At 61.2% G+C, this 27,461-nt stretch overlaps 1 protein-coding gene across 2 annotated transcripts; it reads left to right on the forward strand.

Annotated features, from left to right (window-relative positions):
• Positions 1-552: 552 nt before the first annotated feature.
• On the forward strand, positions 553-26,404 carry TSPOAP1 (TSPO associated protein 1). Of its 2 annotated transcripts, XM_073879558.1 has the most exons (32): positions 553-1,733; positions 2,524-2,631; positions 2,917-3,045; positions 3,632-3,811; positions 4,364-4,549; positions 5,768-5,845; positions 5,932-6,015; positions 6,236-6,325; positions 6,508-6,630; positions 6,907-7,011; positions 8,356-8,406; positions 8,820-8,840; positions 9,690-9,894; positions 10,521-10,693; positions 11,867-11,982; positions 12,274-12,383; positions 15,163-15,993; positions 16,129-16,280; positions 16,635-17,003; positions 17,090-17,308; positions 17,630-17,809; positions 18,417-19,289; positions 19,912-20,011; positions 20,103-20,257; positions 20,880-21,048; positions 21,422-21,484; positions 21,911-21,943; positions 22,133-22,236; positions 22,323-22,394; positions 22,637-22,741; positions 23,420-23,487; positions 25,249-25,367. In XM_073879558.1, exons 1-31 carry the CDS (start codon positions 1,404-1,406, stop codon positions 23,447-23,449), a joined length of 5,544 nt encoding a protein of 1,847 aa, XP_073735659.1. In that variant the 5' UTR covers positions 553-1,403; the 3' UTR covers positions 23,450-23,487; positions 25,249-25,367. The 2 variants fall into 2 exon arrangements, with proteins under 2 accessions (XP_073735659.1, XP_025706810.2); XM_025851025.2 differs by lacking the exon at positions 23,420-23,487 and having other exon boundaries at positions 25,249-26,404.
• Positions 26,405-27,461: the final 1,057 nt, after the last annotated feature.

The raw sequence follows: 27,461 nt of genomic DNA on the forward strand, positions 1-27,461 counted from the left end.
CCAACAGGCAGGCCATGTGGTCTCCCCGGCTGGCCCAAGAGGGCCAGGTTGCCCCCAGAACGAAGTCTGCCAGGAGGAAGCCAAAGCAATTCCAATTTCTACCTCTGTCCCTGTTCCTGTCTTCCTGTTCTCATTCTTTTGATTTCTCTCTCTCTCTCTCTCTTTGTTTCATCTCAAATCCCATCTTTTCTATACCTATCCTTCTCCACGGCTGGCTCTGTCTTACCGCCTCCTGTCTCTGTCTCTACTGGTCTCGGGCTGGGGCCGATGTGGGGAGGACCATCTGCAGTCCCCTCGCTTCTGTACAAGGAAGGTGCAGGGGCGTGTGGGGACGAGGGGTGGGAGGCTACATGTCGGGGGCACTGGGCTGGGATCCCGTGAGGAAGCAGCTCTTCCTTCTGTCCCGACCCTGCCTGCTGGTCCAGCCCACCAGTCCAGCGCCATCACCATGGAAACCAGCAGCCGACTTCCTATTGGTGGGCGGGAGAAGAGGGGGAGGGGAGGGCTGGCTCTCCCCTGTTCGCGCCCCCCCCCCATTCCGAGTCTCAGCCCTCCTCTGCACCCACCATCTCGGGGCTCCCGGACCGTAGGGGACCCCTGCAGTCCCCAGAGCTGAGGTCAGCAGGGACAGAGACTATGAGGCAAGCGGCCCACCGACCCAGGCCTCCTTAGGACCAGCCGACCGCCCAGCGAGCGGGAAAGCAGCAAGCAGCAGCAGAGAGGGGGCAGGAGATAAAGGACCCCAGCGGACGGTTGAGGATCACCCCAGCAGCTCCTGCACACCCCAGCCAGGCTGAGGGTCGTGATGGATGGCCAGACTCGCAGACGCTGACGGACATACAATGACACCGTTGCACACAGCTGCACGACGCTGAGCGGCTTGGATACAACCAGTGACAGCATCACACGCTGCCACAGCCCTGCAACACGGACACCCCCACACACAGAGAAACAACCGGTAACTACGAAACAGGCACAGTGACACGCAGAACCACTACCCCCAACACACACGAGTGGGGGCATCGGTCCTCCAAACACACACAAGGCAGCGCTGCTCGGGACGCACGGAGCTGGAGACACACGCCGACCCTCACCCGGGCGCTACTGGTGGTGGCCTCTGCCATCCGCCCTGCCCCCGCGGGGACACCCTCGCGCGTCCACACACCCGCGCACACACACAGCCACGAGCAAACATAGCTCGCATACCCCCAGCTTCGGCTCTGGCAGCTCCGACTCCTGCAGCCTCCTTTGTGGGTGAGGAAGAACGGCCAACCTCGGATGGAGCCTCGGTGAAGCCAAGAGCTCAGAGAGGACAGGGTCTGGCCCGGCATGACCCTCGCCAGTCCCTCCGCTTGGCTGGGTCATGTCCCCCGGCCCGGGTCCTGGGGCCTCTTGGCAGTATCATGGAGCAACTGACACCCCTCCCACGGCTGGGGGACCCCAGAGCCATGGAGCCATGGGCCCTGCCCGCCTGGCAGAGCTGGACTCCGGGCCAGGGGCACGAACCTGGAGGTGCGAGCCCAAGCATTGCTGATACTCCGGAAGCTCTGCAGGGTGGAGGGCTGAGGCCCGAGGAGAGCTCTGAGCCTGAGGGAGCCCAGAGCCCTGGGGCTATGGGGGGCATTGACGCCGAAGGAACCAAAACTGGGCTGCCCGGCCTGAGGCACCAAGCAGCCGGCTCCAGACCCAGCTGCCCGAGGCTGGAGGATGAGGAGGTGGAGGCTCTCCCTAAGGTAAGGGAGCTGGGGTCTACGTGGGGGTTGGGGGGGCTCTCATGATGCCCTCCAGCCTGGGCGTGATATGCAACCCCACGGCCCGTGTCTCTTTTCCTGGCCTGTCTCTGTCTGGGGGTCCTTCTCTGTGACTGTGTGCCATGCCCTCTCTGGGCAGGAATCTCAGGGGCTCCATTTTTGCTGTATGTCTGTCCTTCTGACTCTCAGCCTGTCCGCTACATCTGGCCCTGCCCCTACCCCTTCCCTCTGTGTGTCTCTCTCTGATGGTCTGTCTGTCTGTGTCTCCTCCTCCGAGAGTCTCTGTCCTTGGGGGCTGGAGGATCCGGGGGGTGGGGGTGGTGGGGGTTGTGGAGGTGTATGATGGAATCAGAGTTGAGGGGAGGGGGCTCAGTACTGGGCTGAGCCATGTAGGACAAGGTTTGGGGTAGATGTGAGCAGCTTCCTATAGAAGATGGAAGGACCAGGGCTTTGCGGGAAGGAAAGGGGACACAGGGCCCATAACGAGCCTGGAGGGGTGGGGCTGGGAGCTCTGGCTGGCATTTCCCAGGAAGAGATGGGCAGAGACAGACAGAACTGGGGACTAGCAGAGAGGGTCCCAGGACTCGGGGAGGCCAGCGTGGGTCCCTTCTTGGCCTCCTATGCTCATCTCGGAAGGCCTGGGACATGGGGGAGAACCTTCTCATCTCCATGTCTCCCTAGACCGTTGGCGGGCAGGATGCTTCCATAAGGGGGGCTTTGACTGGGGAGGGTGTGTTCCTGGGGTGCTGTACCCTGTCCTTTGCCATGCCAGGGCAAGCTGAACGTGGGCTGCGGGGACAGGCCCAATCCGGAGCTGCTGAGGGCCCTGGGGGAGCTGCAGCAGCGCTGTGCCATGCTTAAGGAGGAAAATCAGATGCTGGTGAGGCTTGGAAAGCAAGTCCCGAGTCCTGGTTGGAGCTGGGGGAAGGCAGACTCAGACACCCCAGCCCTCTGCCTCAGCGTCCTCCTCATCCCATAAACTATGCCTCCAAGTGGGGGCTACATGGAGGTGATATGACCCCAAGACCCAGAGAGGGTGAACCCCTATCTTGAGTTGCCAAGGACCCCACTGTGAGCCCAGGGCTCTAACCCACGTCCTGGATGGTTAGGATTGGGTCCGTGGGGCAGTCCCCACATGCCCCAATTCTGGCTGACCCCTTGTCAGAGGAAGAGCAGCTTCCCTGAGACAGAGGAGAAGGTGCGGAGGCTGAAGCGGAAGAATGCCCAGCTGGCGGTCATTGCCAAGCGCCTGGAGGAGAGGGCCCGGAAGCTGCAGGAGACTAACCTGAAGGTGGTGAGGATGGGAGGCTGCCGGATGGAGGCGGGGTGACCAGGGAGAGAGGGGAGCCAGGCCGGGTCCGAGGGGGTGGGGCTGAGGAGGCGTGGACTCCTAGCTCCCAGGGGAGCAGGAAGCCAGGGGCCAAGGGCTAGGCAGGGCAAATGCCGGCTGGGCTAGGAGGCCAAGGGTTTCTGGAATTACCGGAGGGAGGGCAGAGCTGGGCAGGGAGTTCCTGAACAGGCAGGGAGCAGGTTTCTGGATTACCACGTGCTGGTGCTGGCTGCCACCTCCCGCTGAGCTCATCTCCGGGTGCAGAGCTGGTGGGGGCAGGGATGAAGACCCATGACAGAGGCAGCCCTGAATTAGCAGCATCCTTTGGGCCTGAACTAGGATGTGGAGGTAACCCCCTCAGTCCTGTCTGAGGATTTGCGGGGATGGAGTCAAGTGAGGCTAGCGGTCCCCTAAAGCCCCCAATACAGGGTGGAAGCAGGAGGCAAAACTTCCAGGTTTTCATCCTTACCCCTCCGTTGAGAGGAGCTGAGGAGTGGGAGAAGTGCCCCAGCCCTCAGATGATCGTTGGCCTTACCCCTCCTCTGGCCAGGTGAGCGCCCCTGTGCCGCGACCTGGGGCCAGCTTGGAGCTGTGCCGGAAGGCCCTGGCCCATCAGCGAGCCCGGGACCTCAGTGAGACAGCCAGCGCCCTGCTGGCTAAGGACAAGCAGATCGCTGCCTTGCAGCGGGAGTGCAGGGAGCTGCAGGCCAGGCTCACCCTGGCTGGCAAGGTGCGAGGCCCTGGTCACCCCTTCCTGATCAGCCCTACACGGGGGCCGCCTGCCTGGCTTGTGGGATGTGGACGAGATGTTGATGAGATGCAAATGAAGCGGGAAGGTGGAAGCTGCTGGGGAGTAGGTTCCCCTGGCAACGGCCCAGGTGGGAGCTGGGAGAAGGAGCCTGAACTGAAGGGGGTGGAGCCACGAGTCCCAGACCTGGGAATTTCTGTTCTCCAGGCTTCGGGCTGTATGCCAGCGGGTCTGGCTGGATGAATCCACACATACCTCACACTTGTGTGAGGCGATGTTCACAAGGCACTTAGCACAGTGCCGGGCACACCGTGAGTGCCCAGTAAATAAGTCACTGTGACCGCACACGGGCTCGCGGAAGCATGTGGCCACATACGCGTGCACCTCTGACCAGGCCTGTACGCAGGGGAGGGTCTGCACGTTCCCGCGCGTCGGAGCTCCTCCAGCAAGGGGAAGGGCGGGCTCTGCCGGGGATGGCGTGGGGCGGGCCGGGGCTACGCCTGACTCCCCTTCTTCTTGTCCCCCCAACCCCAGGAGGGTCCCCAGTGGCTCCACGTGCGGGACTTCGACCGGCTGCTGCGCGAGTCCCAGCGGGAGGTGCTGCGGCTGCAGAGGCAGATCGCCCTGCGCAACCAGCAGGAGCCGCCCGCGCCGCCCCGGCCCCCGGGCCCCACGGCCCCGGCCAGAGTAGGGGCGCCCGCCCCCGGGGCCCCGGGAGAGGTGAGCTCCGGCGCAGGGGCAGGCGTGGGGGCGTCTGGGGTGGGGGCGGGGCTGGGGCGGCTCCAGGATCTTCCCCCTACACGACACTCAGAGTCCTGAGGACCCGCCGGTGAGGTGCGCTCTCCGAGGGCCCGGGAGCTTCCCCGATCCCGGAGGAGAGGGTCGGCCGTACCTGCGCCGCGCCGACCCCGGCCATTCGGGGTCCGCCCTCCGCAGGCCTGCGCCCCGCCGCCCCTGCCGCGCCGCAGTGGTACGGCCCGGCCGCAAATCCCCGGTTGCCCTGGCAGCCGCCCGGGGCCCAGCCCGCGCCGCCGCCTCCCGCCGCCGCCGCAGCGCGGGGACGCCCCCTTTAGCGCCCGCTTGGTCCGCCAGGCCCGGCCCCGGCCCCCCGGGGGTGGCGGTGCGTCCGCCTCGGCTCCAGGTACGGGCGACCCTCGCTGGGCGCTGGGCTTAGGCAGCCGCTGTCGCGAGAGCTTGGGACCCTACCCCGGACTCCCAGAGCTTAGAGGTCTGGCTCCATTCTCTCTACTTGGGCGGCCCCAGGTTCACCTCCTTCTGGGAAGAGGGGTGGCAGAAGGGGCTCCATAGCGACCAAGGCCTCCGGGCGGGGGGTGCTCCTCGCTCAGATTTTGCCCCTCTGCCTGGCCCAGGGAGGGAGATGCACCTCCCATCAAGAGCTGCCCTCCCCTGGAGTTTGCATAGATAAATCTCAAGTGCGACAGGGTGGGCTTGGGGGAAGCTAGGACGAGGTTCTGGCCAGGCTTGCAGTGCTCTAGGCAAAGCCCCAGCGTGGATGATCCAGAATTCCAGCTCTGGGAGCACCACATCCCGGGGGGGGGGGGCCCAGGCAGTCTCCCAGCTCTCTGCCAGTCAGCGAAGGACACCCAGGACGGTTATTGAGTGCAGAGCAGGGCTGCTGTTGGAAGCTAAAAAGGGAAAGCTTTGGCCTGGATAAGGGACACATCTCCCAGGGCACTCATGGGTCTCAGGATCTCAAAGCAGTATGTCTGGAGGACACAGGGGTGCTGCCTCTGCACTTCCACATCAGCTGGAGATGTGTGCAGGCAGCCGGCCCCCTCCCTCCCCTCTTGGGCAGGGATGGCTTTGCTGACTGTGAGATGGGGTGGGAAGCTGCCACACACAGGCCGGGTGGGGGGGGCAGGCTGCCCCGGGGGGCCCTATTCTCAGGTGCCAGCCCCCATCCCTGGGCATTTCCAGGCCACGGCCCAGGAGGATGTGGAGAACCCACCCGCGCTCCTAGGGGAGCCTGAGAGACAGCAGAGGGTGCAGCAGCTGGTAAGTCCCAGGTCAAGGGCTGGAGGCGACCAGCTGTGGCCAGGTCTGCCTTCCCACATGAGGAGCCCTTGGTTCTGACCCCACAGGAGTCAGAGCTCAGCAAGAAGCGAAAGAAATGCCAGAGCCTGGAACAGGAAGCCCGGAAAAAGCAGAGGCGATGTGAGGAGCTGGTGAGCTCCCCAGGGCCTCCCCAAGGCCAGCCAGGTGGTGGGCTCCCTCTCAGCTCTGCTCTCACCCCCTCCTATCCTTCGGGGCTCTCCTGCCCTGCCTGGCACAGGGTCCGGGGGGGGGGGGGAGGAAGGCCTTGTCTGGGAGGGCCAGGTCCTCTGTGTGGGGAGAGGAGGCGTGTGGGTGCTGGGCTCCCTCCCCAGAGCTCCCCTGGTTTCTCAGGAACTGCAGCTGAGAGAAGCCCAGAATGAGAATGCCCGCCTCGTGGAGGAGAACTCTCGGCTCAGTGGGAGAGCCACGGAAAAGGAGCAGGTAGCCACTCTGCGCATGTGCTGTGGGGCCTGGGCTTCTGCTGGAGCCCTGGTCCGTGGGCACGGGGCTGTCTTCTCTGCCCCCTGCACTGGGCTAGAGTATGAAGGGTACTGCTTCTCTGGCGAGGAAGCTGCTGGGACAAGGTGGACACACCTAGCTCCCTGCCCCTCCCCCCTCTCCAGGTGGAGTGGGAGAATGCAGAGCTGAGGGGCCAGCTCCTGGGGGTGACGCAGGAGAGGGACTCGGCCCTTCGCAAGAGCCAGGGCCTGCAGAGCAAGCTGGAGAGCCTGGAGCAGGTGCTGAAGGTGAGGAGACTATGGACGTGGGGGGAGGGTCTTGGTCCCTGGCACAAGGAGAAAGTGGGACAAGGAGAAAGTGGTAGAATGTGCCCTATGTGGGGCAATGGGGTCTGAGGTCCAGTCCTGGCGCCGCCAACCCCTGCGCTTCTCTGGCCTCGGTTTCCTTTTTAACAGAGGGTATCTGGAAGCCATAGGGTCTGAGGCTCACTCACCTTAGAGCTACAGAAACGGTGGGCGGGGGGGGGGGAGGCCCTGGCCTTGACCCAGGGTCTTGTGTTTTAGCACATGCGGGAGGTGGCCCAGCGGAGGCAGCAGCTGGAGGTGGAGCATGAGCAGGCCCGGCTCAGCCTGCAGGAGAAGCAGGAGGAGGTCCGGAGGCTGCAGCAGGTGGGGGCCCGGGGGAGGGAAGGGTGGTAGGCCGCCGGAGCCCTGGGTCATCCACTGGCCCAATGAGCTTTTCCTGAGCACCCGCTGAGTACCAGGTTCTGTGCTAGGCACTGGTCCTAGACCAATCAGCAAATAAGCAGATGCTTGAGTGAGACGACCCTAGTCACTGATGGGCCCAGCGGGGGACGTGAACAGGGTGATATGACAGCGTGACAGGGATGGGGCCAGGGGCCACTTTAGAGAGGCCGGTAGGGAAGGCCTCTAATACCTTAAGGGTGAGAAGGAGCCCGCTGAGGAGCGCTCCAGGTGGGAAAATCTAAGTGCAAATGCCCTGTGGCAGGAAGGAGTGTGGGGTCCAGACCAATGTGGCTAGAATACAAGCACAGGAATTAGGCAAGAGCCAGGTCTTGTCAGGCCTTAAAGAAGAGTTTGGATATTTTGTTCTCTGAGCTGTTGGAAGGTCCCAAGCGGGGAGATAGCATGATCTGATTCGTCATTTTAGAAGATCACTTGAGCAGCCCTACGGAGGAGGGGTTGGGGGAGTGGGCGAGGGGGCAGGCGGTCGGGCTGGTGTCGAGGCTCCTGCCGGAGATGATGTCCGTCTGAGCTAGGGTGCAGGCAGGGCAGGTGGAAAGGGGGAAGATTTGAAATATATTTTGGAGAGAGAATTGACAAGGCTCCATAGGATTCTAGTAGAGCTTCTGCTCCTTTCAGTCTACCCTGAGGGACAGCCCTGAGGAGGTGAAGGATGAAGGGGCAACAGGTGTGAGAGTTAGGGAGTCCCGAGTCCTGAGTTCGATTTTGGCTAAGTTTGGGGTGTGTGTGAAACATACACGTGGACGTGTCCATAGACAGTTGGATCTGCGGGTCTGGAATCATGGGGAAGTTGGTCACGGAGGTTTCGGAGTCATCCGTGTGACTAGATGGGACCCTTGGGAGAGAGTGAAGGGTGTAAAGTGGGCCCAGCCCTGTGCCCTGCGGCTCCCTAACATTTAAAAAAGACAAAAGGCAGGGAGCAGGTGCAGGAGGCTGAGAAGGAGCGTCCCAAGAGGTAGGAGGGAAACCCAGAGGGTGGATGTCCCAGAAAGAGAAGCAGTGTCAGCCTTGCCTCGCCTTGACACCGTTACCTTCTGACCTGAGGTATGGTTCCGGGCTGGGAATTTGGGGGGGCAGGGAGGAGAACCCTCCCCCTCCCCCTTCCCAGCTCCCCTTTCCTCTTCTCCCCCCCTTCCCCTCTTTCTTCCCTCCCTTTGCCCCTGCTGCCCCTCCTCTGTCTGTCCCCCTTTAGCCCCTCCCCTGGCCCTCATCCCTCCCCTCCAACATTTTGCTTCCTCTTCCCTGTAGGCCCAGGTAGAAGCCAAGAGGGAACATGAAGGGGCCGTGCAGCTGCTGGAGGTAGGGTCCCTGCAGGTGACCAGTGGCAGCACCAGTCTGGGGGGGGGAAGGCGGGGAAGTTCAGAGAGAGCTGGAATGGACTCTGTGGCTGTGGGGGGTGTGGGGTTGCAGGAGGGGCCCTTAAATGCTCCAGAGCCTAGGGAATTCCCTCCACCATTGGCCTACTTGTCAGGCAAGGGCACCCCTGGGCAGGGGCTCCTGGGTCTGGTGGCAGCGGTCTTCCCCACTGCCACCCACCCCCAGAGGCCCCCTTCACCCTGAAATATCCTTCCGTTTAGGAACTGCCCAGTCAGTCCAGGGAGCCGACCAGGTAGTGTCCACTTGGGCCCTTTCTCCCTCCCTCCCTCTCTGTGCAATGACCCGCAGGGTGAGCAGTTCTAACCTGTCCTCTGTGCTTTCCTTTCCTGCCACAGTCGACCCTGGATTCCATGCAGGTACAGCCCCCCGCCCCCACCCCCCACCTCCCTGGGCTGTCCTCTCCCCTACGCCTCTCCAGGCTGGCTGAGCTGCGTCTCCTTCCTCAGGTCCAAGTGGCCCCAGCTCTCATGTCCAACAGAGGAGGGTGTGACTGGTAGCAGAGACCCAAGACTGTGTAGATGGGCTGGGATTCCTGCAGGACATGTGGGCCACCTCCTCGACCCAGACCTGCCGCAGTGCCTGGCAGACATGGGGCCGTCCTTCCTCTAAAACCTAGCCACTCAGACCATGAGGAAGTTCATCACCAGTCTAACCCAGGATCCTCTTGATCTTGGCCAGGGGAGAGGCCCCAAATGTTGGGACTAGAGGCCCCAAATGTTGGGACTCTCCTGAAACCTGAGAAAAAAATTCTTTTGAGCATTGGCTCCTTCCTGCCACAAAGATGTCCCTAGTTCCTGTGTGGGATCTCTCTTGAGGGTAGGGATTTGGGTCACTGACTGTGGGAGGGTGACAAGCAGCAGAGCCGAGGAGACTCCTGAGGAGGGACCAGAAGTGGAGCTGGGAGTGGGCGCCATTCCTTTTGGCCTAGAAGCAACTAGAAGCAGGAAGTGCCACTGCCTGGGGTGTGAGGGTGTGCTGAGTGGGAGGCGGGCCCCCCACAGGCCTGGTACCTCCCCCCCCCCCCCCCCCCCCGGCTCAGACAATACTAAGGCAGTGGGACAGCAAGGCTGAGGGCTGGTGCCCCGGCCTAGGGCTGGGCGGATATGAGCTGAGGCCTGCTCTGGGCTCCTCCTGTGTGGACATGGCACAGGATGGGACCAGGCAGCTTTGCTGGGCCTGGTAGCTTAGGGGAGGTCTTGGCCCAGGTCCGGGTTCGAGAGCTGGAGGAGCAGTGCCGCACCCAAACAGAGCGCTTCAGCCTCCTGGCACAGGAGCTCCAGGCCTTCCGCCTGCACCCCGGCCCCTTGGATCTACTCACCTCTGCCCTGGGCTACAGTACCCTTGGGGACCACCCCCCACCCCCCTGCTGCTGCTCTACTCCCCAGCCCTGCCGGGGATCCGGCCCCAAAGGTAAGGTGGACCCTAGTGACATTAGTCTGGAATCCCCAGGCCTGGAGCTTTTGTATAGAGCAGAGCGTTCTGAGTCAGAGAAGGCTAGCAACTCACCCAAAGTCACACAGCAAATTAGAGCCAGGCCTGGCTGGAGCAAGGCTCTGACGGGGGAGAAATGAGCTCACAGGAGTGGCTCTCCTGGAGTCTGGCGAGGCGTCTCGGCCACTGCTCCTCTCCTCCAGCAAGACTGTGTGGTCATGGCTAAGCGCTGGGCCCTAGGACCCAGCAGCTGACAGGATGGGCTTGTGAAGAGCTGGGCCAGGCATCAGTCAGATCTGGGGGCCCCAGCCCCCTCTCACTTACCAGCCCACATGATTTTGAGCATGCTGCTAAACCTCTGTGGGCTTTGTTTTCCTAAGCTCTAAGACGGGAAAAATTCAGTGCACCTCATCAAGCTGCTCTGAGGATCATGTGAAATAATATATGTAAATCATCTCCACCTCTATGTAGTAAGTTTCCCTCAAATGTCTTCCTCTGAGAAGGAACCGTGGCTATGGAGGGCCTGACCCCCCTATCGAGCGGCCCCATCCTTGCTCCCTAGTCCCTCCTCAGGCCACAGACCCCACATGCCATCTTCTCTTTAGACCTTGATCTCCCTCCGGGCTCCCCTGGGCGCTGCACCCCAAAGTCTTCTGAGCCTGCCCCTGCCACTGTTACCGGGGTCCCTCGAAGGACGGCCAAGAAGGCAGAGTCCCTCTCCAACTCCTCTCGCTCTGAATCCATCCACAACAGCCCCAAGTCATGCCCCACGCCCGAGGTCAGTGCTGGGGAGGGGTCTGGGGAATGGGGGGGTGGCCCTGTCCTCCTCTGGGGTCCCCAGGAGTTGGGTGGCTGCTGGCCATGTGGGGGTCGCAAGTTGGGAAGTGGAGCCAGGCCCTGGGAGAGAAGGACCTGTGGATTCCTTGATGGGCAAGGAGCTCAGGTGGAGCCTGCCCTGCCCCCCAGGGCTCCAGCGCTCTGCTTTGGGGCTGCCCAGTCCCACCCGTCTAGAGCTCACAGAGGCCCCAGAGTCCCCAGCTGGATGGAAGGAGACGCATTGGCGCCAGGATCCGTATAATGAAACTGTTCATGCGAGTGTCTGTAGCAGAAGCAGATGGTTGTGTGGGAAAGGACGCAGGTTCTGGGGTTCACATCCCAGCTCTGTCTTAGGCGAGCCTCTGACCTTTTCTGGGCTTTGGTTTCGTTGTCTGGATTTTGGAGCTAATAAAACCTGCCTTGTAATGTTGTCCTGAGGATTACATGAAAAAATAGAAGGAAGAGCACTGCAGGGCACAGAATAGATGCTTAACGTGCGGCAGCTATTTTCATTACCAAGTGCTTGATCACCTTGTCTCTCCTCTCTAGGAGGGGCAAACCCCAAACCCCAGAAATGGGGGGCACGGCAGGTCGGAAGCAGCCCTGCTGTCCAAGGTTGTGGAAAGCGGTAGAACCCAGCCCCGGCCTCTACTGCCCCCTTGTGGGCTAGAACGACGGTGCAGGCTTTGGCGCAGTGATCGGAGGGGCCGCCGGGTCTCCCCGCTCTGGACCCTCCTTGCAGGGACTTCTCATGTCTCTGCCTCCTTGCCTCCAGCTCTTCCCAGTTGGAGTGCTTTGCCGTATTTTTCCCTTAAGGAGACAAACTGCCATTGGTCGCCCCCCACACACTGGTGTGGCTGGCTTCTTCTCCGATGGGGAAAGCGGTCTTACTTACTGGGCGGGTGCAGCAGAGGCCCTGGCTCAGGAGGGATCCAGGTTGTTCTCACTCCCCTTTGCTAGGGCAGCGGGGCTCTGCCAGGACCTGCGGGCTCGGGTGCTGATTTAGGAAACATCGGGGATCATTGCTGCTGGCCTTGTCCGGCAGGTGCTCTCTCTCCTCAAAGCAGCGCAGGGCCCTCTGACTCATCCTGGAAACCTGCCTGCTTTGCCATTGGCCCCTTCTGTTTGCCCACAGGTGGACACGGCCAGTGAGGTGGAAGAGCTGGAGGCAGACAGTGTCTCCCTGCTCCCAGCGGCACCCGAGGGCAGCCGGGGAGGAGCCAGGATCCAGGTCTTCCTAGCGCGCTATAGGTGGGCACCTGCCCCTGCTCCCCGTTTCCCTAGGGTTTCGGGTGTGTGGGAGGCAAGGACCAGGTGAAGAAGACAGAGGCCTCTGGAGGGGGCGGCAGCGGTACGGGGATCCTGGTTGGACATGTCCTCTCGGCCTGTTTGGGCCGGGCGGGCGCAGTGAGCGCTCTCCTTGGCTAAGGGTGGACCACCAAGTGTCCACAAAGGCCTAGTACAGTGGGGGAGAGGAGACGGGGCATGGAGGCAGGGGATGTAGGTCACCGTCGTCTTCCTCCTCCGCACCTCCTTCAACAGCTACAACCCGTTCGAGGGCCCCAATGAGAACCCAGAAGCGGAGCTTCCTCTCACCGCCGGCGAGTACATCTACATCTATGGCGACATGGATGAGGATGGCTTTTTTGAAGGTAGGGAGGTGGCGGCGCTGTTCTGTCCGTCCCCTGCCTCTAAGTTCCTCTCCCAAAGACCTCCCCCCCCGACCCTCCCCCCAGCCGGCTCAGCCCACTAGAACTTCTCCGACTCCGCTAAAAAGCAACGCGTGGGGAAGGGACCTAGGAAAGGGGGCAGCTGGTCTGACCACAGATCTGCCCCAAGCAGGGCAGAGCAGGGCCTGCCACATCCGGATGATGGATGGCGTCGTAGGGAATCTGGGCTAACTTTGCTTTTGTGCTGCCAGACAGGGCAGGACGGTGCTTAACTCTAGTGACATCAGAGTCGGGCGCGTGGCGGAGATCTGACGCTGGACTCCAGTCGGGCGCAGGGAGGAGGAATCAGGGTCCAGAGCCCGGGAAAGGGGGTTAGGAAGTAGTCAGCAGGTGTCTGGGCCCGGGCAGGGCGTGGGCTTCAGGGCAGCTCTCCAGGGTCCGTGGGGAGCTCAGGCAACAGAGCGGCTGCCCCGTGACTGAGACCAGGCAACAGGGCAGGGCCTGCCCAAGAAACGGTCTCGGGAGACTCCCCAGGTAGCCCTGGTACCTGGGCTGGGAGAATGACGCTGTGCCGACACTGGCTTGTGGTGCAGGCAGGGCAGGGTGAGGACCATAACCACGGATGGAGATTTAGCAAAGAAGTCAGGTCTGAATCCATAAGGCCCAAAGCTTGGGGTTTGGAAGGCTGGGTCTTCGAGTCCGCTCAGCATGCCTTCCCCGGGCCCGGCGGCTGGTCTTTGAGTAGCTGCCGTGAGTGATGGTGAACAGCTAAACTCCCCAGAGATGTGCATAACAGAAGTGGGATTAAATATTTTCCAGAAAAACGACTTTTTAAATGTAAAAAACCCCAGAGGCCACACCTTTTCTTGGAGGGGGGCAGCCAAAACACAAATAGTAACTAACCACAAATTATTAGAATTTGAACTGTCTGATCTGGGATAGACTTAAAGGCCTGGAGACAACTGAGCCCAGGATACCCCCCACCCCCCGTCAGACCTTTAGCTACGTGACGGCTTCGTCTATGTCTGGTGCCGCCTGGACCACTGTCCGCGGTTCCAGCTTCGGGAACGTGGACCTGGCTCTGGTGGGGGCTCCAGCGCCAACCTCTCTGGGCAGTAGATGCGCTTGGTTGGAAGGCTCCTACCTTCCCTGTCCCATTCCTTAGCGTCGTGCTCACACTGATGTCCTCAGGCTGCCCGACCAAATTACTGACTGGCTGGCTTAAAACAACGGAAATGCAATCTCTCACACCCCTGGAGGCCAAACGTTTGAAATCAAAGAGTTGGCAGGGCCACGCTCCCTCTGGAGGCCCTCTGGGAGACTCCATCCTCTGTCCCTTCCAGCTTCGGGTGGTTCCAGGTGCCCCGTGGCTTGTGCCCACGTCACTCTAGTCTCTGCCTCTGTGGTTCCGTTGCCGCCGCCTCTTCTCTCAGTGTCTTGCTTCTGTGCCACTCCTGTAAGGCCACTTGTCATTTGATTTAGGACCCATCCATACAATCCAGAACGATCTCATCTCAAGCTCCTGAACTTAATTACATCTGCAAAGATGCGTTTTCCAAGTAAGGCCACAGCCACAGGAGCCAGGGATTAGGATGTGGACATGGTTTGGGGAGGTCACCAGTCGACCCACTCCAAGCACTTATCGTTTCGAAGTTACTGGAAGTCGCTCTTGTTTCTTCAAGTTTCCTTACTTTCTCCCCGTCCTGGCGTAAGCGGAGAGCGAGGGTGCTGGGGAAACTTGCTGGCCCTCCTGCTGCTCAGACCCGTCTCCCTCCTCCACACCCCTTCCTTAAGCCCCGGGCCCTGCTCCCACTTCCTCCTAATAAGGCACAGTAGCCACCCGCTTGTCTGTTCCCTGGGAACCCTCTCCCTTCTCCCAAATTAGCTGTGACAGGACATGCTCTGTGCCCAGTTTCTTCCTTCTGGACATCCCTCTGTTGTCCCGTGTTCAGGAGAACCTGCACAAGGTACCAGAACTGACCTCTGGTCACTGCCTGGACTGGCCGCCAGTCTTGTTCCTAGACCCCGGCCCGCGGTGGGTCCTCATCCCTTCTAGAACCCAGAGGGGAATCTTCTCTGGCACTTACGTCTTTTGTCCCTAGAGACTCCTTCTCTCACCCTGACCATGTGGTGCTTCCTCTCCCACTGAGGAGGCTTGTTTTCCTCTAAGGGAAGTTGAAGGGTGCCCCTGTCCCCACTCCTCAGGCCTTTGTAGTGCGAGAGTTTTCGAACGCACAGAAAAATGAAAGAATCGTACGGCGAACCACCTATATCCTCACCACCTCGACTCAACAGTTGTTAACATTCTGTCATATTTGCTTTTTCTGTCTGTAGGTTAAAAAAGAAAAATGAGGTAAAAGTGAGTTGTAGCCACCATGGCATTTTGCCTAGCCATGCTTCGGCGCGCGTCTCCTCAGAACGCGGACACTCTGTGACACTGGCAGAGCCCAGGCGCTTGTTAGAAATGCAGACTTGCAGCCCCACCCAGACCTAACTAAGTTAGAATCTGCATTTTAACAAGTCTCCAGGCAATTCAGATGCACATTAAAATTTAAGAAGCTCTGTCCTCTATCACCACAGTGCTGTTACCACACCTGTGAATATTAGCAGTAACTCCCTGCTGTTAAAAGTGCTCACGGATAGATGTTGATTTGAATCAAATGCTTAAGATCATGCACTAACCATGGCTAAAATGCATTTATTGGACTGGTTTTTCTCTACTTCCTCCCTGTCTTCCCCTTCCCTGCCCTCCCTCTGCCAGGGGAGCTCATGGATGGCCGAAGGGGCCTGGTCCCTTCCAATTTTGTAGAGCGTGTGTCCGACGATGACCTCCTGACCTCCCTCCCTCCAGAGCTGGCCGATCTGTCCCACAGCTCGGGCCCTGAACTCAGTTTCCTGAGTGGAGGTGGGGGCGGCAGCAGCAGCGGGGGCCAGAGCAGCGGGGGCCGCAGCCGGCCCAGACCGGAGGACGAGGCTGCAGGGGACGAGCTCAGTCTGAGCCCCCAGCCTGAGGGCCTGGGCGGGCCCCTGGCTGTGCCTTACCCCCGCAGTCTGGTGGTCCTCAGGCAGCTGGCCCACAGTGTGGTGCTGGCCTGGGAGCCACCTCCTGAGCGAGTGGAGCTACGTGGCTACCACATCGGCGTGAATGGGGAGCTGCGTCAGGCCCTGGGGCCAGGGGTGCCCCCCAAGGCTGTGCTTGAGAACCTGGACCTGCGGACCGGGCCCGTCCGTGTTTCTGTGCAGGCCCTGACCAGCCAGGGCAGCTCCGACCCTCTGCGTTGTTGCTTGGCGGTGGGTACCCGAGCCGGGGTGGGACCTAGCCAACTTCGCGTCCGTCGACTGACGGCCACGTCTGCTGAGATCACCTGGGTGCCCGGCAATAGCAACTTGGCCCATGCCGTCTACCTCAATGGGGAAGAGTGCCCCCCTGCCCGCCCCAGCACCTACTGGGCCACCTTCTGCCACCTGCGGCCTGGTACCCTCTATCAGGCCCGAGTAGAGGCTCAGCTCCCACCTCGAGAGTCCTGGGAACCAGGCTGGGAGAGGCCGGAGCAGCGGGCCGCCACCCTGCAGTTCACCACACTCCCGGCAGGTACGCAGGCTTGGCCTTGGGCTGCCCCTACACCCAGAAGGCCGGGCCGCGGGGGTTCCCGGGGAGCCGCGAACTAGGCTGCTCCCTCGAGGTGAGCGTCCCGCATCCCTGGGTCCTGTGCCCTCCTCCTCCCAGGCCCGCCTGATGCCCCCCTGGACGTGCAGATTGAGCTGGGACCCTCCCCCGGAGTCCTGATCATCAGCTGGCTTCCAGTAACAATCGACGCTGCTGGCAGCTCCAACGGCGTCCGGGTCACAGGCTATGCCATCTACGCTGATGGGCAGAAGGTATGGCCTGGGGCCTCTGCCTCCCCGTGCCCCGGGAACAGGATGGGGGTCTCTCCTTGCTGTGCTCAGAGGCCGAGTCTCCCCAGCCTGGCACAGAGGTGCCCCGCGCCCGGCATGGGGGCCCCATGGAGCCCGCAGATTGGTTGAGGGCGTGGGCTTTGGCAGCAGACGACTGCAATTCAAAAAAGCACGCCACCAACTGGGGCCATGCGGCCGGGGGCGTTAAGTGAGACGAGACACTCCAAGGCCGCAGCGCGATGCCTGGCAGAATGCTAACCGCCACTGTTTCCTGCGCGTCCTGACACGTGGCCCTCTCGGCCTCCCTTCCCCAGCTGCGTTCCCTCTGCCCTGCAGATCATGGAGGTGGCCTCGCCCACAGCAGGCAGCGTGCTGGTGGAGCTGTCCCAGCTGCAGCTGCTGCAAGTGTGTCGCCAGGTGGCCGTGCGCACCATGTCACCCCATGGCGAGTCGGCCGACTCCATTCCAGCTCCTGTCCCCCCGGCCCTGGTGGCAGCCTGCCTGCCAGCCACGGTCTCCTGCCCCTCACCACGGCCAGGCTCCGAGGCCAGACCACCCCTTGCTCCGGCCTCCCCCGGGCCTGGAGACCCCAGCTCTCCTCTCCGGCGCCCTGACCCCCGTGGAACTCGAGAGCCCCCCGGGGGTCCCCCTGCCAGAGAGACACCAAAAGGATCCCATGAGGATCCCCCGGCACCTTGCTTGCAGGTACCCTGCTGGGGGAGAGGGGGAACAGGTGGAGGCTGGGACAGAGGCCGGGGACTTGGGCCCTTCCTCAGTGCCTGCCATTCCAGGAGGAGGCTGGGGCAGCTGTGCTGGGTGCCTCAGAGGATGGGAGGGCCAGCGAGCCCACCGTGGGCGAGAGAGCTCCCGACCCTGCAGCCTCACCACTGGCCAAGGAAGAGGCTCTCCCAGCACCCTGCTGCACCCAGGGAGCACTGGCCCAGCAGGTGCCCCGGGCTGAGGCCTGCCGCGGAGGAGACTCAGGGCCTGGGCTGAGGCCCAGGGCTGAGGTATGGGGTTGGGGACACACTGGGCCATCTCACAGAATTGGGGCCTGCCTCCCTGCCTCTGCCAGCCCAAATCTGGGGGTCCTTTCCATTTATTTCCTGCCCTGGTCTGTGCTTTGAGTCTGTTGCTTTGTCTTCCCAGTTGTCTCTGTTTGTTTTGGCTACTGTCCGTCTTCCCCCCACACCCCCTGTCCCCCGCCCCGTGCACACCTCCCATCTGGGACATGAGCCTGTCGCCCTCTGCCGAGGGACCCCCGTCACTCCGGCTGGCGCTGACCCTGCAGAGCCCCCTGTCTGTCTCCTCCTTTGTCTTACCTCTTGCAGAGGGAGGATGCAGCCGAGCTCGGGGGCCGTCTGGCGAACTCCCTTGTGGACCATGGGCGCAACTCAGATCTCTCAGACATTCAGGAGGAGGAGGAGGAGGAGGAGGAAGAGCTGGGTTCCAGGACTTGTTCTTTCCAGAAGCAGGTTGTTGGCCACAGCATCAGGGAGAATGGGGCCAAGGTAATGGGGGGAGGAGGGGCTGGTGGGCCCTAGACCTCGGGTTCCAGGGGCCTCTTACCACCCCCCCAGCCAGCAGCCGCTCCAGCCGCCACCGAGTGCCAGCAGCCTTCTAGGTGCGTGGCCTGGGCCCTGTCCCACGCAGTCGATAGGAAGTTGCTCAGGATTGGCCTCTGCCCTCCTGGGAGGAGAGGAGAGGGTGAAGAGCTCTCTTCTGCCCCTTCTCCTGCTCCCGCCCGCCTGCCCGCCTGCCGCAGTTGGAACCCCGCCATCCGAGATCCCTGCTGGGAGCTTCTAGGGAGGGCGGGGGAGGCCTCGCTGCCGTTACAGGCGCGGTGGGCTCCGGGTCGCTCCCATCCCTCAGGGCCCCAACGGCCGTGCAGCCTGTTCCTTGGGTGTGTTCCCCAATTGCTCCTCCGGCTGCGCCCTGGACGCATTGTGGGACTTTGGGCCAGCCCCCCTCTGGTCTTTCCTCTCGGAGGAAGCTGAGGGAGGGCTGGGGGATTGCCTGCAACCCCTGCCCTCATTTGAGGACAAAGGTCACAGCTCTGTCCTCGTCCCATGGACCTGTCTTCCATGCTGCCCTTCCCCCACCCCACCCCCACCCCAGCCCCAGCCCCAGCCCGACCCCTTCTGTGAGGCTGACAGCGACGAGGAGATCTTGGAGCAGATCCTGGAGCTGCCCCTCCAGCAGTTCTGCAGCAAGAAGCTTTTTAGCATCCCCGAGGAGGAGGAGGAGGAGGAGGAGGAGGAGGAGGAGGAGGAAGACGAGGAGGAGGAAGACGAGGAGAAGCCAGGGGCAGGCTGTCCTTCCCGAGACCCCGGCCCACCTGAGCCGGCAGCACTGGGGCTGGGCTGTGACAGTGGTCAGCCTCGAGGACCTGGCTCGGGCCCCTTGTCTCCAGAGCCCTGCAGGGCTGGGGACCGCCCGGAAGACATGCCTGGACTAGTGGGTGGAAGCAGCCGGAGGCGAGCAGGTGGCTCCCCCGAGAAGCCCCCAAACCGCAGGCGGTCCCCAGACCCCCGTGAACATTGCAGCCGCCTTCTCAGCAACGGCGGGCCCCAGGCGCCCGGACGACCGAGCCCCTCACGGGAGAGGGGCAGCCCCACTGTGGGCGAGGGGACCAAGAGTGTGCCAGAGGCTGGTGGGAGAGGGCGGCCGCCCCCTTCCCGGAGGTGCTCCCGGGGCCGAGCCCCAGAATCTAGCCTGGCCAGCTGCCTCTCCCCCAAGTGCTTGGAAATCAGCATCGAATATGATTCTGAGGACGAGCAGGAGGCAGGCAGTGGGGGCATCAGCATCACCAGCTCCTGCTACCTTGGAGATGGGGAGGCCTGGGGCACAGCCCCCGTAAGAAGGTCCAGGGGGCCTCTGAAGGCTAATTCAGGCCCCAACCCCTACCCGCGCCTTTCGGTCTGGGAGAAGGGGGAGCCAGAGCGGAGAGGCCGCAGTGCGACTGGCAGAGCCAAGGAGCCACCCTCCCGGGTCCGTGCCCACCCCCCGCCCCACCCCGGCAGCCCCCTGCCTGCTGCCGCCTGGTGGCTCTGCTTTGCTGCCCACCAGCCGCTCCCATTCCACGCTGCCGCCTCCATCCGCTGAGGTGGGGCTGGGCCTCTGGGCTCCCTCCCCTGCCGCCTCCCACCCGCATTCCACTGCTTTGCTGCTTCTGCTGATCGGAACTGGGATGTACAATATTCTGTGATCGCTAGTCATCAATTGCTGCCAGCCGGCCCCCTGCCTGTGGGCCTTTCCTCTACTTAGCTCGTTACATCTTCGGGACACTGACGCCGAGAAGAGGCTCTCCTCTCCCACGCTCCTCGGCCAGCTCTAAGAGCTAACCTTAGTCCCCTCTATTGCACTCATCCGCTAGGGTGGCTGGAGCCGGGGGGGGGGTCTCCCCTCCCGCCTTCCTTCTGCCACGGGGGTATCTGATGTCTCCCTGAGACTGGGCCAAGGCTCCAGGAGAGGAATGTTGGGCCCCTGCTCTGCTGCGCTGCTTATGCTAACGGGGCAGAGCTGGGGAGCGCCCGCGGGGGGTCTGCTCCTGCCGAGCTGCCCACTGTGGGACGGTGGGTCACTTCAGCTGTCTGTTGCCCTCTCTTTGCAGGCAGCAGAGACTGGGGAGCCCAGAGGGCAGGACAGCTCTGGGCGGAGGGGCCCCCCGCGGAGAGGGGCCCAGGCCTCCAGGGTGTGCGCCACTGAGTTGGGTGAGCCCCTGACGGGAGCGGGGCTGGGCTGAGGGGGTCTTTCCTAACCTGACCCTTTGGCCAGAGCTTATGGTCACTGTTCTCTCTGCAGCCCCTTTGAGGAGCCCCCTGGAAGGAGCGCTGCTTTACCAGGACCTGCCTGTCAGGGTCTTCGTGGCTCTGTTTGACTATGACCCTGTGTCGATGTCGCCCAACCCTGATGCTGGGGAAGAGGAGCTCCCCTTCCGGGAGGGCCAAATCCTGAAGGTGACTGACTTACTGGGGCGGAGGGTGGGGGCATCCTCTCTCCTTTCCTGTCCTGGAGGCACCCTAGGCTGCGTGGGTGAGAACACAACCTCCAGAGCCAAAGGATGTGGCGCTGAATCCTGACTCTGCCCCTTGCGGCTGTGCAGCCTTGGGTAGATGAACTGACTGCTCTGGGCCTCGGTTTTCTCATTGGTAAAATGGGGATAAGGGTCATGTCTGCCTCACAGAGGCGGTTGAGGAGGAGGTTCGGTACGCACGGAGGACGTCAGCTGCCCAGCACTCAGCACGGGCTAATAACCGCTGCTCTTAACTTTACAATTTCTTCTGAGTCTCCAGATATTCGTTGAAGGCTTTTTGCCGCTGCTCTGAGGTTACAGAGATCTAGTCCGGGGTGGGCTGGGGGACCGGACGTGCAGACAGCGAGTGATGAGCATATGAAAAGGGCCATCTTCTCTCATCCCTCCGATCCTTATTCTAGATTCTTGCCCCGTTCCCCGTTTCCCTGCCCACAAAAGGGAGAGCGTTCTTCTGCAAACCTGAGTGGGGTGCTGTGGGGCTCAGGACCTGGGCCCCAGGGAGCGAGCTGCACTGGCCTCCTGAGACAACTGGTTTTTGCCTTCAGGTGTTTGGGGACAAGGATGCCGACGGCTTCTACCGGGGCGAAGGTGGTGGCCGCATGGGCTACATCCCCTGCAACATGGTGGTCGAGGTGGCCGTGGACAGCCCCACGGAGAGACAGCAGCTCCTCCAGCACGGCTGTCTGTCCACGGATGCTCTCACTGAAGGCTCAGGTGTGACTCGCTGCCGTCCCTTACCTACCTCCCACCGCTCCGCGTCCAACTGAGCCCCTCCTGAGCAATTTGTATGTCCGGGGTGGCCGGGGAGCCTCATTCATGCAGAGTCCAGCAGAGCCAGCGGCCTTGCAGAGACTGAGGCCAGTGTGGCCCCGGCATGGGGCTTGCCACGTGGACCGGGGATCTGCTGCAGAGGGGATGGGCCATGGAGTTTAGATGCTGGAGCTTGGGGATGGGAGAGGAATGCCCTTTAGAAACTTGAGCACAAGAACCCAGTCACAGCCCAGAGAGGAGACTCCAGAGTCACTACCCTATCCCCCCCTCCCCTGCCTCAGTTTCTCTCTTACATATACTTGCTTCTCTGGATCAGGGAATGTGTACTCTACAGCCCGCACAGCTGGGCCTCCCCCCAAGCCCCGCCGCTCCAAGAAAGGTGGGTGAGAGACCCCCTTCTCCCTTGGGGCCTGTGGGGATGAGTGGGAGTGGGGGGCCCTGCTCGGCTCTCTGGGGAGACACAAGCGAGGTTTTGAGCAGTTAAAGGGAATTAGGGCAGACCTTCATCCACATCCATTCCCTCCACTGGGGAGACTCCTTTTAATGGGGACGGGGAGGGGTTTGCCGGGACCTCTGATCCAAAACGCACCTGACTCTGAATTCTGCGCGGCCTAGAGCAAGTCATTTACCTTTTCTGGGTCTTAGCTCACTACCAAACTCAAAGGGCTGGGCTCTGCTCCGGAACATCTTTCTCCTGCATCCCTTGTGTGAGACTTGGGCATCCTGCCTGCCCTGCTCCAGCCCCAGCCTGGGATGAGGAGGGGCTGTGTGAGGGGCAGGGCTCACTCGCACGTTCTCTCCACAGCTGAGGCGGAAAGCCCTGCCAGACCCTGTGCAGGTAAGGGACCGGACCTGTGCTGGGGATACTGGGAAAGAGGTGGGGCTGGGTGGGCTGTCTGGGCTCCCGCCAGGGGCTGCAGCTAGTGGAGAGGTGGTGAATAGGGGATCAGCAGGCCTCCCGTGGGGACAGTATGGCATGGGGGGTGGTCCAGAGAGAGTCCCTAGTCCTCTCCTCCTTGCCCTGCAGGCCACACCCAGCACGTCTCCTCTGCCAGCCTAAAATCTCCCCGAACCATGGTGGCTGCATTTGACTACAACCCCCAGGAGAGCTCCCCCAACATGGACGTGGAGGTGAGGACCCACAGATAGAGCCCAGCCCAGGGGGGTGGTGACGGCTCCTCCCCGGGGCTGACACCTGCCTCCTGGACTCTCCACAGGCGGAGCTGCCCTTCCGGGCAGGGGACGTCATCACTGTGCTCGGGGACATGGACGATGATGGTTTCTACTATGTGAGAACATTGGGATGGGGGTGTGCCATACCGCCCTCACCAGCCCTTTCAGGGAGGGCGTTCCTAGAGCCAGGGAGGGGGAGGAGCAAGGGTTCCCGAAGGAAGCCCAGAGCAATGGGCTGAGTCCCTGCCCGTGACAGTGATACTGATCTCAGGCTGTTCCCGCAGGGGCTCCAGGGCCAAGCGGGGGTGGGGCTGAGGCCTCTTTCCTGGTGTCAGTCTCACCAGCATCTCCTCCTCAGGGGGAGCTCAATGGACAGAGGGGCCTGGTTCCATCCAACTTCCTGGAGGGCCCTGGGCCTGAGGCGAGCGACAGGGAGCCCGGGACACGCCAGGCTGAGAGCCAGGTCAGTGAGGAGCTGGGCTTCCAGCTCAGCAGTTGGGGCTGAGTACCCCGCCAGAGTGGTGGGGTGGGGGGACCAGGACAGTGTCATGGGAAGGGAGCAGCTGGGCTGTGAACCGTGTGAGCACTCTGCCCAGCCTGGAACTGCCAGGGAGAGCCCAGCCAGGGCCAGCTCCCTCCCAGTATGTGCCGCTTTCTGCAGAGGAATGACGGCTCTGACCCTGGTCCCAGGCCCCTCTGACCCAGCTGCCCACACCCCCGGGCTGATGTAGGTGAGGAGATCTTGTGGTAAAGGACCCCCGGGCCCCCCACACCACTAGCCAGTCATAGCCCGGCTTTCAGGGAACCTCCCACCCTGTTGGGTCTCCCTGCCCCCAGGGCCTTTTAAAGCCAGTTGCCCAGCAAGGCCTAGCTTCCCCGGTCCTTGTTCTTAGAGCCTTGTTCTTAGAGCCTGCTTCTCCCTGGGGTGGGTGGGATACAGCTACGTTCCAGCCTCACAGGGTAGGGAGAGGGCGAGGAGGGCAGGCCCCGGTGGGGAACCCTGCGTGCCCATCTGCAGTATTTCCAAAGGCAAAAGCTAGGCAGCGTTTCAGTTCCCGTGAGCTGGGTGATCTGGTGACTGGGCAGGAAGCATGTGAGTCTATCCATAACCCATCTCCTCTCTTTGTTCCCTGTTCTTCAGAGAACGAGAAGGAGACGAGTCCAGTGCTAGATGGAGATAGATATATATAGAGAGAGAGCAACATGTAAGTGGGGGACTGGCCCCCTCTGTTCATGTGACTCACCGCTCCCTACACCACCATAATCAGATAGCGCTCCTTTGTCTTGCATACTGGAACCAACCTGGCTTTTCTTTCTCCCGGGGAATGGGGGAGGGAGAGCTTGCTGCGAGCCAGATCTGGGTGTAGGATCATCCCCTCCCCTTGCCTTTACTCCAGGCAATGCCAGCTATTATAGGAATACATGTCATTTTAGTATATAATGCCCCATATTAGCGGACCTCTCATATTCTATAGCTCTGCAGCTTATAGAATATTGTGTGATATCCCTATCATGATTCATCAGTGTATTATGACACCATATGACTATGGTATCATAATATTGTGATTATTACTGGTGACCGAAGGATGACACAGCCACCAGTAATAATAGTCTCCCCGCCCTTGTTCTCTGCATCATGACCTGTTAGGGCATCAAATGCATGATTTTACTTCTAATTCTCAGTTTTCTCTGTTGGAGAGAATTAAAGGGGGGGGGCCTTAAACAAAATCCGTAGATAACCCCAAACCGTTCATCTCTGGGGTCCAGAGACTCCCTTCAGTTGTTTCCCCAGCAACCCCTCCCTCCTGGGATGTTACGGAAGGAGCCCTGGGAAGGAGTGGGAAGAACCCGGGGCTCCCTGGTTGGCCACCAGCCCTGGCTGGTTAGCAGTAGATGCTTAGGCCTCTAGGTGCTGACAGACCTCTCTGTCGGCAGGCCCTTGCCACATCATCAGAGCCTGCGGTGGGGTGGCCCCAGGCTGGGCACCCGGTTCCCCTGCCTCTGGCCTGGGCTCCATGGCTGGCTCTGGCCAGGAGACTGCCAGGCTCTGGTGGCGAGTAGGGGGAGGGGTTTGAGAAGGGAGTGGGGGGCAGGGGTGGGGAACACGGCGGGGCCGGCCAAGACCCGACTGGGCTGTGCCAGGCACAGGAGGTCAGGGCAGGGATGTGGGAATGGGGAGTAGAGACAGGGAGGCTTCCTGGTGGCTCTCCTGTTTACTCACCTCTGTCCTTTAGGCCCCTAACAACACCATCTGGGTGGGCCGGGGGCAAGGGGAGCCACTCACGGTCGCCAGGGGAGCTAGGAGGAGCTTTACAAGGGAGAAATGCTAACAGGGCAGCCCTATCCCGAGCTTGTTGGGGGGCCTGAGTGATGCCCCTCTGGCCCAGGCCCCCTGCAGCCCTCTCAGAGGCCATTTAAGGAAGAGTCCCAATCTCTTCCTCATGGAGTGGGCACAGCCTCCACTCCCTGAAGGGGCTGGGGCACCGCATCAGCTGGGCTGGATGAGCATGCTTCCTCTGTCTGTGAGGCGGTACAAAGGCTGCCTTCCCCGGGGGGTTGGGGGGGGTGTGGGAGGCTGCCTCTAAGTGGTCCTGGTGCTTGCTCTTCCTTTGCTGCGATGGGGGCACCCATCCCAAGGGGCAGGTCCAAGGACTCCGGAGCTCTGTCAGCCCAGTAGTGCCCTACAGAGATGACCCAGAGAAGGGGAGGGGCTTGCCCAGGTTTTGGAAGCAGAATTGGACTTTGCATCTGTCCCTTCTGACTCCCAGCTCAGCGCTCCCTCAGCATCATCACACACATTCGCCTCTCTGAGCTCTGGTTGGTGGGGGCAGGAGTGGGGCGCTAGGGCTCTGGTTCTTGACCATGGTCTGTGACATGGAGGGCTGCAAGCACCCAAGGCTGCAGGGTGAAAGAGTCAGGTTGGGGCAGGGGGTCAGGCCCTGACTTCGCGCCTTTTCTCTCATATTCCAGGACTGGGCCAGCTCAACACAAGGGCCCCCAGTGCCCAGAGGCTGGCCGTGGGCCCCTGGCCTTGGCAACTTCCCCACAATTGAACTGGGGGGGGCACAGGGCACGAGCGAGAAGGTGTGGGGTCTCCTCTCCAAGGGAAAGCAGCTCCTGAGGAAACTGGGCTCTGGGAAGAAAGAGTGATGCTGTGGCCCATCCTGCAGGCAGAAGCAGCACCCTGAGGCCCCCAGATCACTGGGTGGGGAAGGCCCCAGACGCCCGTTCTTCCAAGTTAACACTGTGTCTCTGAGCCCAGAATCAGAGACTCGGTGAAGGTCAGAGCTAGTTCTCAAGGCTGCATCCTCTGGATGTAGGAGGGGAAACTGAGCCGCAGAATGAGGAAGTAACTTGGTCAAGGCGGCCGAGCACCTCAGTCACATCCAGGACGCGTGGCTCCTAGGCCACCCACCTCAGCCTAGTTTCCCGCCACACTCCGCTAGGCCCTTCTTTGGCCCTCCCCCCTCTTGATGGCCCTGGCTATCCTCCTGACCTGTCTTCCTTCCCCTGAAGGCGAGTTTGCACTGGATTCCCTGGAGCCCCACCTCCCTGGGGGGCAGGCGGGGCAGAACCCTGTATATATGTATATACTCAGTGCCTCGGCCCAGCCTCGTCTATGTTGCTTCCACCGCACAGGCCCAGGAAAGAGAAAGGCCATGCCAAAGCGGGCCTAACCCCGCTCCATAGTGCTCCACCCGTCCCTGCCAGCCTGGCCTCCTGGCCCCTGCGTGTCCCACCCCCCCAAAGACCTGGGAGCCAGTGGGCGGATAGCAGGAGTTGGGTTTGCCTTATTTTGCTCATCGGATTCAACTTCTCTTTTGCATCATTTTCCTCTGGTCCCTGTCGGAGTCTGGGGGCTGGGGAAGACGACAGATTTGTGCAGCTATTTTCATACATCCCCTGTTCCGAGTGGGGTAGACAGCTCTCCACCCTGACCCTCACCACCCCCTAACCCTGCGGCCGGCTGAGTGTCTCTGCATGTTTCCTTCGCTGTGGTGGGAGATCGTTTGACTGAACCTCCACCACCCCCCCTCCCCGCCTTGGTCTTCAGGGGTGTGGAATGGTGGGGGCATTTGTTTAAAAAGACATTTTATTATAATAAAGTCTATTTTCACAAAACCCATGCTGGGCTCTATCTGGGGCAAAGGACAGCTGGAGGGGTGGGTCATGCTGAGCTTTGGACTTGACCTTAGAACCCAGCAGTTACATCTGAGGGCAACTGGGGAAAAACCAACGAACACCAAGAAGACGAAGCAGCTCTTGAGTTTCTTTTCTGAAGAAGACGGTTTGGCAGCTACCTGGTGGCAGGGCCAGGTGTTTGGAGTTGGTGGGAGATAGAGACCTGGCCAGGGGTTGGGGAAACCCAAGAGAAGGCTCCGGTTTCAGGGCGGTGCGCTGACCAGATCCTGCCATGTTGACTTTCCTGTGCCAAATTCATAGCAACAACAGATGTTAAGGAAAACCAGCGGGATAAGCGAGCAAACCATGTAGGTCTGCTTGAAAGCAAGAGGGGGGGACTCTTAGTAGAATAGAACAACAGGAGTCCAGAGAGGACAGAAAACAGGAACTTCAAAGCAGGGTGTGCATGGGAGTCCTGCACGTTGCTCCATGCCTAGAGGCGGTGCAGACCGAGCCGCAGAAACCCAGGTGCTGCCGACAGCTTGAAGAATCCAGATTCCGGGTGGGGAGCAACCAGGTCCGATGGACTGTTGCACGTTCTCCCCCAGGGGCCAGGGGCAAAGGTGAGGGTGTCTGCCTTTAGATAGAAAATTGGGAGGGGCAGCGTGGGTCAGAGACCAGGTGGTCCTCTGGGTGGTTGGCAACAAGAAGGATCACTGCCCAGGTGAGGAGCCACCAAAATGTGGCACTTCGTGCCCCCTCCCTCTCTTGCCCAAGCCCTCCCGCTCACCAGCAGCCTCACCCACCCTGTCTTCGAGGGACTCTCAACTACTAAGGCCGGGACACCATTGAGACTCAACAAACAGATTCAACTGGGACAATGTGAACAACGTTGAGTCTTCTGACCTATGAACAAAGTACATCTCTCCATTTCTTTAGGCCTTCGATTTCTCTCAGTAATGTTTTGTTTGTATATCTCGCACATCTTCTGTCTGATTTATCCCTAATCATTTCATATTTTTGATGTTATTATAAATGGTATTGTTATTGAAGATGTTAAT

This window comes from Callorhinus ursinus, unplaced genomic scaffold (genome assembly GCF_003265705.2).
Source record: "Callorhinus ursinus isolate GAN/ISIS: 27379988/994484 unplaced genomic scaffold, GSC_fseal_2.0 scaffold34, whole genome shotgun sequence".
Taxonomy (NCBI): domain Eukaryota; kingdom Metazoa; phylum Chordata; class Mammalia; order Carnivora; family Otariidae; genus Callorhinus; species Callorhinus ursinus.